Source organism: Myxine glutinosa, chromosome 4 (assembly GCF_964187855.1).
Source record: "Myxine glutinosa chromosome 4, kmMyxGlut1.1, whole genome shotgun sequence".
In the NCBI taxonomy this organism is placed as follows: Eukaryota; Metazoa; Chordata; class Myxini; order Myxiniformes; family Myxinidae; genus Myxine; species Myxine glutinosa.
In genome coordinates this window covers 185,745,103-185,757,330 of record NC_136264.1, presented here as the reverse complement: position 1 = coordinate 185,757,330, position 12,228 = coordinate 185,745,103, and the positions used below count along the sequence as shown (strand labels likewise).

Sequence of the window (12,228 nt, the reverse complement as noted above, 5' to 3'; positions counted from 1 at the left end):
AAATCACAGACTGGTCAAACAAGTGGAACATGTCTTTCAATCCTGCCAAATCTCACTCTCTTACTATGTCTCTCCGAAAAGATCGACTGGACAACCCTCCCATCTACTTTCTCAACAATCCTCTCCAAGAAGTTCTGTCACTCAAGCTTTTGGGTCTCACTATCTGCCATGATCTTTCTTGGGAAAACCACATTTCCAAGCTGGCCTCCAAAGCCAGTCGCCGACTGGGCATCCTCCGTCGTGCGAAGTCCTTCCTCGGCACACCTGAGCTCCTCACCACATACAAGGCTTTCATCCGCAGCTCTATGGAATACTGTTCTCCCCTATGGGCTGGTGCTCCTGCCTCACACCTGGCTCGGCTTCACGCTGTTGAATCCAAAGCTTTCAAAATCATTGGAATCTCCCGCGATGAAGCTATCTCTGAGGGCCTTTCACTCACTCACCGCAGGCAGGTAGGTGGTCTTTCTGTCTTCTACCGACTCCTCTCCGGCCTTGCTCCCCCAGCTCTCTCTGTGCTCTGTCCCCCAAATATTCCTACAGGTCGCACAAGATCTGCCAGCAACCCTCTGATGGTTAAACTGCCGAAATCTCGGCTCTCTGCTCACCTTCACTCTTTCATTCCTCTTTTCTCCCGCCTGTGGAACAAACTCCCACACTCCCTTCAATCCCTCTCCTCCCTCCAGGTCTTTAAAACAGCTGTTCACCACCATCTCTTATCTTCCCCCATCCATAACCTTGATCTTTTCTACCCCCACTAATTCACCCCAGATCCACCTTGTTTGAAATTCCAACTTATTTCCTGGAAATCCTGGCAGTGTCTATATGTTTATACCTCTCCCACCCCCCCCCCCCTTCACATGCCTCCCCCCCTTCACATGCCTCCCCCCCAAAGCCCTCTCCCTCCCACAGATCTCTCGATGTCTCCATGTCTCTCGGTCCCTGCTCTCAAATGTTGTGTTTGTGTCCTTCCCCCTCTCTCCCCATCTTGTCTACCGCTCCCGATGTTATTTGTTTTATGTGTCTGTTTGTCTTTCTGTGTGATTAATGTTCGCTCTTTCACGAGCCTCGATCTTGTATACAAAAAAAAAAAAAAAAAAAAAAAAAAAAAAAAGTTCTGTACTTGTCGAATTATGATGTCATAATGGAGCCACCTGTGACATCATCATTAACATATTTTATTCCCCATGGAGAGTTCTTTAAAATGAGCCATATCTCAATTTTTTCTATGCAGCGCTTTAGGAGATATAGAGGGGCGCAGGGTAAGTATTCTATGAATACCATCTAGTTTAACAAAGCATTGGACAGCATTTAACAAAGAATGAATAATTCGATTTTATTTATTTACATTTGGGCCACTGTTTCATCGACTATTGATGTTAAATCTTCTTCAAGGATTTGGAGCAGCAAAGCCGCCTTATCTCGGCCTCATCCAAATCGACTGACCTACCACCGGCGGACAGAAACATCCGTTCAGATACAGCGGTGCCTGGGATTGATGAGGAGAATGGTGCAGAGTCAGAGGCCTGACCCTCGATCTAAGATCTGAAAGCTCGTTGATCCACCACGTATGCATTTACCGGTTGGTGGTAGCTTGCAGTTAAATCTGACGGGCATGTAAAATCGATTTGATTATTTTGATACTCTTATTTCTGTTTTTAAACACTATGTTTCCTGGTGCCCTGTCGCGCCTTGTTCGCGTGCCGAGCACAGTGCCGCCCTCTTCTTATGCAATCGTTCGAGTTTTCCAGATGCCAGCTGATCGCTGTTCGCTCGGAGTCTCCGGCAGCATACTTACTCGACGCCGGGCTGTTGCTCTCTGTAAATTTTTGCTTCTGCTTTGGATACAAGGGCGAAGGAGCGTTTTGAAAAGTCCCGAATGGAATCCCCAACTTCCCGATTGGACTTAAAAAAAAAAAATCTCGCAGTTTGTTTCTCACATTACGCCATACGTCATGGCATTTTATCACAACTTTTATGTAACCGCATAGAGATTGTTTGTCTGAATGCTGCACTTAATATGGGTGCAGGGAGGTGGCTTGGTGCCAGGATTTGTTAGATTTGATGGTGAATCGTGAAGCACTGATAGCAGGTAGGTGTATATACAATGCTGTGAAAGAACTTGGCATGCAGATAGCGATATTGTACAAACTGGAAATATACGAAGCTTAACCTTGAAACCAACACACCTGCCATGACGCTGTGATCAACGTGGTACAAAGTTTTCACCATTTTACTTTCTGCTACTTTTGTGTGGTTTTTCATATTTTGTATGCTCTTCATATTCTGCTTTGAACGGTTTGACTGCAAATGCTTTCCACTGCACTGGCTCTTAACGGTTCCTGAGAGTGGGGTTCCAACGCGATGGGGTTCCAAATATCCTTTCAAGGGCCAACAGGATCGATAAATCGTCCAATGTGTTTGCTCGAATGGCGTCTTTTTTTTCCCCCTGCCACACTTGCTAAACGTTAGTTAGATAGAGCACAAGAGGTCCACAGATATTTCGTTTTTCAATGAAAGTTCAGATGATGGCCAGCACTCAAGTTTGTTTGTTTTATGCACAGTTCATCTCTCCCTTTAAATCCCGTATGTTTATGGCGCAGTCTCGTGATTGCGGACACATGAATCCCGTTTTGCATTGACTTTCTGTAGCACTTTGTGTAGTTTGCTCCGCAATGCTCCCCTCCCCCCAATCCGCTATTTCTGTCGGTCGTATGCAATGACGTCACACCTCTCTTGGATAGGAAACTCGTCCTCTGTTGCGGGAGACAAACAAACGTGATAGCTAAGCCGCTCTGGCAGACACATGATGGCATTTTCCAATACTTTGACGACTTAGCAGGGGTTGCAAAACATAGATACTGTGAGAAAATAGCTCTCTGTGATGGTATAGATCTGGATTGCTTGAAGAGACCTGACTTGGCAGACGACAATGTGAAGTTGTGGCCTAGAATTGAATATCCAGATACCGTGAACTATCTGGTTCTGACAACAATCCCCATGACGAACGAAGCAACAGATGAAAACTTACAAACCTACAGAGTCCTACTACAATTTTATAAGTGGATAGGAAATATAGCTACTGTGAATGCTTTTTCAGGTGAAAACGTTTTATTAGTAGCAAGGTTACAGTGGCCTGCAAAAGTATTCACCCCCTACCAATAATGCCACTTGTAGAGGGATTACGAATTATGGAGAAACAATTATTCCAAATGAACTTTTTATTCATAACTGAAGAGATCAAACTAAACACTGGTATAGTTGAAGGAGGTTACATGTCAAGAATACCTGCAAGAACATGTACAAATCAAAATTCACTGGTTGTAAAAGTATTCAGCTCCTTAGGTCAGTACTTGGTGGAAGAACCTTTTGCAGCAATGACTGCGGTGAGTGTTTTTGGGTAGTAGGTCTCTACCAGATTTACACAGTGAGATGGTGAAATCTTTGCCCATTCTTCACGTGAAAATTGCTCTCACTCTGTCAAGTTGGATGGGGGTCGTTGATGGACTGCAATCTTCAAGTCTCTCCCTAAATGTTTAATTAAGTTCAAGTCAGAACTTTGACTGGGCCACTCAAGAACAGTTATTTGTCAAGAACAGACAAACAGACAGGGGATTACATACAGGTGAAACCTATTGCACTTATTTTGTAACCTTTTAAACAAATAATTTGCTCCTCAAGTGATTTAGGGTTCATTAGGCAAAGGGTTTGAATACTTATGCAACTGAGACTCATCTGATTTTCTCTGTTAATCGAACTTATTCACATTATATCTGCATTTTTTTCCTTTAACACTTTGGAGTAGTTTGGGAAGACACTATATATTACGTTTGATTTGAAAGCATCATGAAATAAGCTCAGGTGGCATCAAAATGTGAAAACTTTGGAAGGGGGTGTGTACTTTTTCAGGCAACTGTAAGTTATCGTCGTTGGTCTTCAAATTCTTGTTGCTGTTTCTGACTCAAATTGTGACTCCCTGCCAATGTATCTTGACAAGAATATAAAATGAAGAATCGGTACATAATTTCCAAAAAGACGATATGAAATCAGATGAATAGGTATACTTCTAGGAGGGTCGGTACAAAAGTAATGCCTCTTATTTTATTTCTCACCAAATATAATTGCAATCACAATGAAAACTAGGAAGAGCAATCGATGATTGCGGGTCCTGCCACCCTGCCAAGACTTTTTTTGTGTGGTTCTATCGTACGTTTTTCTTTGACGTACTCGCATTTTAATTGAGCGGTACATACCTTATTGACGTACTCACATTGTAATTTTACATGCTTTATAGAGGTACGTGTAATGGCTCTATAGAGGTATTGGAAAATGATAACGTGTAAAAATTGTCTCTATGTTGACACATTATGTGCGGACAAACAGACAAACTGGAACAGAACTCGATATAGTGCATCCTCCGTCAAGCTGAACAGTTTACATGTTGTAGGACTTAAAGGATCTGTCACTTAAAGGATAGGCTGGATCTGCATCCGGACCTTAAACAAAATTAATCAGCTTGTTCTTGTCATCGACCCAACTCATCCAACAAGTTTTGTCCAAATCCGTCCACAAGTTTTTGAAATGTCATGCTATATGTCGTTTTTGGTCCATCTCTCAATGGTGAAGAATCACTTAAAACATTCTCGTATCCAGATCTTCACCAAAATCACATCAATTTGTCCTTGTCACACACCCAACCTGTCCACCATGTTTCGTCCGAATCTTTTCATAACTTCTTGAGATATCCGGCTCACAGACAGACTTGGGTTAAAATGTAACATCCGTCTACCTTAGGTGGCGGAAGTAGCAGGCAAATGGAACCAAATGCAATATCCTCTTCTCTGTTTGAAGGTATTTACAGGGAATATGCAAACTTATGTGGCAAATATGAAGTTATTTTACCACATAGTCTCTGTCAACTGCAATGCACTTTAATGAGCGCATCAATCAAACTCTCGTTTTCCAGTGTCACTGTGGTTGCACGCCAACCACTTTGAGGTTTGTCGTGAATATCAGTTTCCTAGCTCTTGAAACGCTTTGCCCAACATGTAACGGTGCTCACATCAATGGTAGAGTCGCTGTATACATTCTTTAAACGCCTGTGAATATCCACCTGAGGAACCTTTCCGCAGCAAGAAATTTCATAACCCTTCTCTGCTTGGTACGAACATCGAGCGTGGCAGCCATTTTGAAAGGGAGGTGTGGTTTGTCACCTGACCGATCACAGTGCTGCTCAATTAAAAATGAACAACTATCTGCGATGCTTCTTCCAATGCAAGTCGGGGGCCAATTATTCTCTATTCTTCCCTGCTGCCCGGATTTGTCAGGGCAGCATGTAGGGGATTTCTGGGTCGGTCCTGCGAGATCGATTGGCTGTCCCCATACAGCGGGGTGCTCAAGAGAACTGTCCGTGGCTATACAACAACAACAACAACTTAAAATGGATGGGAGATACAAATATTTCATTGTGGTCTTGCATGGCTCTTGTCGAGGAAGTGTACACTGATCGAATGTCCACACCTCAAGAACAATGTCAAAGATTTAATTCACTGGAGAAGGCTCACTCGAGTATACAATAAGGATTACAACACAGTTTAACAGTACTATGCCGGCATACTCAAACAGGACTCCACACAACGTATCCAGCACATCTTCTACCCGATTCGGTTGCATCTTGTCTTTCATAGTGTTTTGTTGAGACAAAAGGAATTATTCCGTGCTTTGAGGCGTCAGACTGAACGATGAGGGGTCGGACAAGAGGTCAGGGATTTGAGACAAGTTGTCGCCATCAGCATGGTAAAACAACTGTTGTTCATTCAACTCAGGCCATTTGAGATAAGTTTTTAAAGATGAAAATAATACACACATGGTGTTTTGCTGTGCTAGTGCCAGACGTTCTTTACATATTCCTTCTTTTCACAGATTATCAATGTAGTCTTTATTCCTTAGTATTTCAAACTACAGTAACACAGAATATCTGCAATTCATAATGTAGATTTCTGAAAGGTTTATCACTAAGTATATTTTTTTTTTTTTTATTAGCATTCCATATTCCAAAGATTATAATACTACTGTGCATCACAATTTGTATTATACCACAACACCCATGATCACTAGCTATCCTGAAATTGAGCAGAGTAAGAACAGATTTGAACAGGATGCAAGTGATAACTCACCTACTCAATAGAAGAGGGACGTTTCAATAGAATCAGAAGTCCATGTGGACTTCTACACTCTCCTACGACACTTCGGTTACAAACTAAAAAACAAGAGGCATTACTTTTCTACTGACCCTCGTTATATATACTTCTTGTTCTTAACACCTCCCTTTGTCTCCCGTAATGGCGGAAGCATTATGCAGCCTCGTTCTTGCAGCAGATGTGAAGTGATGTATATTGCACATTTTCTATTATTTTGGACCTCTGTTTTTTTTTTTGTTTTTTTTTTTACCATTGCTGCATGATGTATTGTCTTTTAATGCCTTTTCCTATGCTTCCTCCACACCGAGTCACTTTTCTGTAGGATATGGTCACATGTTTATCTTGGGTACGAACGCATTGCGAACAATAAACCACGTTGCTGTGTCGGTGATATCTGCTCGTGCCATTGCTCCGTGTACATCAGGTACTCAAAATGGACAATCCTACTGTCCAGATTGGAAATGCTCCTTCACTCTCAGCTATTTAGACAATGATGGACATTTCTAAATGATGGACAAACACATATGGCATATAGGATCTGGGTTCCCAAGCCATCGTGGCTCATATGGGATTTGAACCTGTGTTCCCAAGCCATCTAGGTTCATATGGGATTTGAACCTGTGTTCCCAAACCATCTAGGTTCATATGTGATTTGAACATGGGTTCCCGACACATCGCGATTCATATGGAATTTGAACCTGTGTTCCCGATACATCGTGATTCATATGGGATTTGAACCTGTGTTCCCGATACATCACGATTCATATGGGATTTGAACATGTGTTCCCAATACATCACGATTCATATGGAATTTGAACCTGTGTTCCCAATACATCATGATTCATATGGGATTTGAACCTGTGTTCCCGACACATCGCAATTCATATGGGATTTGAACCTGTGTTCCCGATACATCGCAATTCATATGGAATTTGAACCTGTGTTCCCGATACATCGCAATTCATATGGGATTTGAACCTGTGTTCCCGATACATCACGATTCATATGGGATTTGAACCTGTGTTCCCGATACATCGCGATTCATATGGGATTTGAACCTGTGTTCCCGACACGTCGCGATTCATATGGAATTTGAACCTGTGTTCCCGATACATCACGATTTATATGGGATTTGAAACTGTGTTCCCGATACATCATGATTCATATGGGATTTGAACCTGTGTTCCCGATACATCACAATTCATATGGGATTTGAACCTGTGTTCCCGATACATCACGATTCATATGGGATTTGAACCTGTGTTCCCGATACATCGCGATTCATATGGGATTTGAACCTGTGTTCCCGACACGTCGCGATTCATATGGAATTTGAACCTGTGTTCCCGATACATCACGATTTATATGGGATTTGAAACTGTGTTCCCGATACATCATGATTCATATGGGATTTGAACCTGTGTTCCCGATACATCACAATTCATATGGAATTTGAACCTGTGTTCCCGATACATCATGATTCATATGGGATTTGAACCTGTGTTCCCGATACATCACAATTCATATGGAATTTGAACCTGTGTTCCCGATACATCACGATTCATATGGGATTTGAACCTGTGTTCCCGATACATCACGATTCATATGGAATTTGAACCTGTGTTCCCGATACATCGCAATTCATATGGAATTTGAACCTGTGTTCCCGATACATCGCGATTCATATGCGATTTGAACCTGTGTTCCCGACACGTCGCGATTCATATGGAATTTGAACCTGTGTTCCCAATACATCGTGATTCATATGGGATTTGAACCTGTGTTCCCGATACATCGCGATTCATATGGGATTTGAACCTGGAGTCTGGAGCCATGGCGGTTCATATGGGATTTGAACCTGGGTTCCCGATAGATCGCGGTTCATATGGGATTTGAACCTGGGTTCCAAAAAAAGGGCAATTTCTCGTCGAGCAATTATTGGTCCCCAAAATGGTTTCCGTCTCGCCAGGATGTAAAATCCACGAATGATTGAAAAGGTGAGATATCCACAATGAGAGGTGAAAGTCCATTCGTGTTTTGGTGTGTGTGAGTTGTGCTGAAGGGTAATTAAGGTTTTCTTTTTATTTGCTAGAGTTGGGACAATCGATGACGACCTGATTCTACGAACTTAAAGAACCTGCACGATTAAAATGCCAAGTGTTTGTTACTTTTTAATCTTGATTTTTATTTACGCAATTATGACAAGCTCGAATCTTCTTCTTCCTTCGCTTGCAGCACGAGGCTGCTGGTTGGCATCGTTTGCTGAGCGCGCCCCCTGTTGGTTAGAGCAGGAATTTGATCAGGGTGCCGGCGATAACTCGCCTACTTGGGTTGGAATCACTACCCGGCTCTAACCTGTCATCCTGGTGTTTCACATGAAGGGCGACGCATTCATGTCCGTCGGGGAGGAGGCGGACGGAAGGGGAGGGGCGTTAAGTCGTATGCCACCCGTATGCCAACACTGGGGGCATTGGTGGAGTTAAGATCCCTTGATGTCTTTGGTGAAGATTAGGCGAGTTATCGCCAGCACCCTGGACAAAAATCAAATTCCTGAATTAATGATGGAGTAAACTAAGTAAACGAGATAAAATTCGCATTGGGGAATCGATCCCATCTTTTAAACAAAACATATTCAATATCGATTTCAGTGAAGATTCTAAAGTGTTCAGATAATAAGTGTGGATTGATCAAGAGTCGTGAGACATTTTGTCATGATGCCAATCAGGGTCCAAAAGCGCAATATGATGGATGTAACAATGAGCTCACGTGATCGTTATGTTTTAATTGTTTCACAAAGAGAATCGTGAAACAAACTTTTCAGGTGGAAACAAAGGTCCAGTACGTGTCATTGTGAACAACAGAAGTTGTTGTCGTGGGGATATGAACGTGGAGTATTGATCCCCGTCACAATTTCGTTAACAAACAAGTCATTTCATAGGGGGAGCCTTGTCAATAATGACGTCACGGTACACCAATGACGTCACAGGATTTACGCTTGAGCAAGAAACTGCGTACAATAGTGATCAAAAGGATGGGAGCTGATCAAGACTCCACACAATCGATCAGTAAATCGATCATTTATTTGGTGCTTTGCATTCAAAAGCAGAATCTCAAATCGAAGCAATTCGATGTGTTCCTGATCATATTTGGATTTTGCCGTTAAGATTCGGATTTTGAAGATTAGTTATTTATACTGAACCATTGATCCAGGACAGGCAGGATACCCGAGAAGTACGAGCTGTTTAGCCTGGGTTCGAATCCCGACGCAGCTGTAAACTGCCCTCTTGGTGCATCACATGCAGAGCAAGGCAACACGGGCAGCAATATATCACCGACACCATGAACGAATTACAAATTGAATGAATGACAAATGAACGAATTACAAATTGAACAAATGAATGAATGACAAATGAACGAATTACAAATTGAACAATGAACGAATTACAAATTCCTGTTCAAATCGCCTTCGGTCGAACGTCAGGCCTAGTCAGTCGATTCGTGAAAGACTTGTGACCAAAAACTTTCCCTGGCCGACCCAGCAAGATGGGAATAATTGGGACAGCTAAGATAGTAGCAGTTACAATGCAGTAATAGTATCAGTAGTAGTTCTGAGAGTAATAGTATCTATATTATAATAGCCGTAGATGATTCTGTCTGTTGGGTGTCTGTCCGGGGTGTGGCTTACTCGGTTTGCAGAGTAGCTCCACCCATTCTGGGAGTGGCTTCATATAATTATAAACAAATATCCACATTCCACCATTTTATTAACTCGCATAGCTTTGAGGCCTGTTTTGTAGGCCCGTGGTGTCTTGCTCTCTCTCCCAGTTTTATTTCAAATCAAATTCGATATATCATTTCATTTTTCACAGTCGCTAACATAGTTTTAGACTCGGTTGAAAAAAAACGGGAAGAAAATCCGATGAAAGTTGCCGTTTATAGAACGAAATGAATTTTCAAACGCCTGTAACTTCAAGGCCATTGAGTCTCTCTCACGCCTTTATCTCCAATCTAACTCACCATATGATTTCATTTTTATCGATGGTTTCAGACTCGGTGTCAGCAATAATTGAGAACATTCCACACACGCGGGAAAATGCAGAGATATATATTTTAAAATCGCGTCATGGTGTATCATACACCGCCCAACATGACACCGACGGCAACGTGTCAATATATATTAAAAATTCACTTTTGCTTTTCCGTTAAGATATATTACTTTTTCGTTTGATGACAGTCGTCACAAAAACGTCAACAATGATGCCGACATAGATTTCTTCGTTTTTATTTCATTCAACATTATTAGCCGGAAGTAAAATATGTTTCAGGAAATTACCGAGATATTTCTTCGTTTTTTTTATTAGTTATGTGCGCATACACTTTAAATAGGTTTATTTGAAATCTTTAATTTTCCACAAACATTCCACACACGCGGGAAAATGCAGAGATATATTTTTAAAAATCGCGTCATGGTGTATCATACACCGCCCAACATGACACCGACGGCAACGTGTCAATATATATTAAAAATTCACTTTTGCTTTTCCGTTAAGATATATTACTTTTTCGTTTGATGACAGTCGTCACAAAAACGTCAACAATGATGCCGACATAGATTACTTCGTTTTTATTTCATTCAACATTATCCGGAAGTAAAATATGTTTCAGGAAATTACCGAGATATTTCTTCGTTTTTTTTATTAGTTATGTGCGCATACACTTTAAATAGGTTTATTTGAAATCTTTAATTTTCCACAATATAATTTACTTGCCATTTATCATTTGATGATTACGAGACACTTCCTCTTGAGGATCGTGACAATTCATGCGCTGCGTGGAAACTTCTATTTCCAAAATGAATGAGACGATCGATGAAGAACGCAGACTTGAACAGGATGTAGCAAGAAAACGAATGAGACGGGCGAACGAGTCCGTCGACGAACGTCAATGCAAACTTGCGGGGTCACCCGTGGGAATCCCACGGGCATGGATGTGTGTGACATTTCGACATATTGAGTTAGATGCTGCACATTCATTTTTACAAAATGGTTACTGGCAAGTCATCAGATCCAGAAATGGTGTAATGAACACAATTTATTTACGCGCAAGCAAGAAAGCAAGACGGCCCGATTTCCGATTCCGACGGGCCGACGGGCGAGACGGGCCGATTTGGAGCAAGAAAAAGAATGAGACGGGAGGAAAACGAGAGAAACGAGACGGGGAAAGCCGATTGGAGAGGCGAGTGAGGAGCGATTGGAGAGGCGAGTGAGGAGCGATTGGAGAGGCGAGTGAGGAGCGATTGGAGAGGCGAGTGAGGAGCGATTGGAGAGGCGAGTGAGGAGCGATTGGAGGGGCGAGTGAGGAGCGATTGGAGAGGCGAGTGAGGAGCGATTGGAGAGGCGAGTGAGGAGCGATTGGAGAGGCGAGTGAGGAGCGATTGGAGAGGCGAGTGAGGAGCGATTGGAGAGGCGAGTGAGGAGCGATTGGAGAGGCGAGTGAGGAGCGATAGGAGAGGCGAGTGAGGAGCGATTGGAGAGGCGAGTGAGGAGCGATTGGAGAGGCGAGTGAGGAGCGATTGGAGGGGCGAGTGAGGAGCGATTGGAGGGGCGAGTGAGGAGCGATTGGAGAGGCGAGTGAGGAGCGATTGGAGAGGCGAGTGAGGAGCGATTGGAGAGGCGAGTGAGGAGCGATTGGAGAGGCGAGTGAGGAGCGATTGGAGAGGCGAGTGAGGAGCGATTGGAGAGGAGAGTGAGGGATTGGAGAGGAGACGAGAGGAATGTGAGGGATTGGAGAGGTGACGGATTGGAGAGGAGAGGAATGTGAGGGATTGGAGAGGAGAGGAGTGCTAGGTGGAGAGAGGAGAGTGTCAGGTGGAGAGAGGAGAGTGTCAGGTGGAGAGAGGAGAGTGTCAGGTGGAGAGAGGAGAGTGTCAGGTGGAGAGGAGTGAGGAGTCACATATTATGTGAAATAAATAAATTGTGTTCATTACACCATTTCTGGATCTGATGCCTTGCCAGTAACCATTTTGAATGTG

General features: G+C 42.9%; 1 protein-coding gene across 3 annotated transcripts in view; it reads left to right on the top strand.

Annotated features, from left to right (window-relative positions):
- APPL1 (adaptor protein, phosphotyrosine interacting with PH domain and leucine zipper 1) overlaps positions 1 to 6,588 on the top strand; it is a 65,945-nt gene extending 59,357 nt beyond the window's left edge. For all 3 annotated transcript variants that reach the window (XM_068114124.2, XM_068114125.2, XM_068114123.2), the window contains one exon: positions 1,393 to 6,588. In XM_068114124.2, coding sequence (XP_067970225.2) covers positions 1,393 to 1,527 — 135 coding nt within the window. In that variant the 3' untranslated portion in view covers positions 1,528 to 6,588. The remainder of the gene's footprint in view (positions 1 to 1,392) is intronic.
- The last annotated feature ends 5,640 nt before the right edge of the window (positions 6,589 to 12,228 follow it).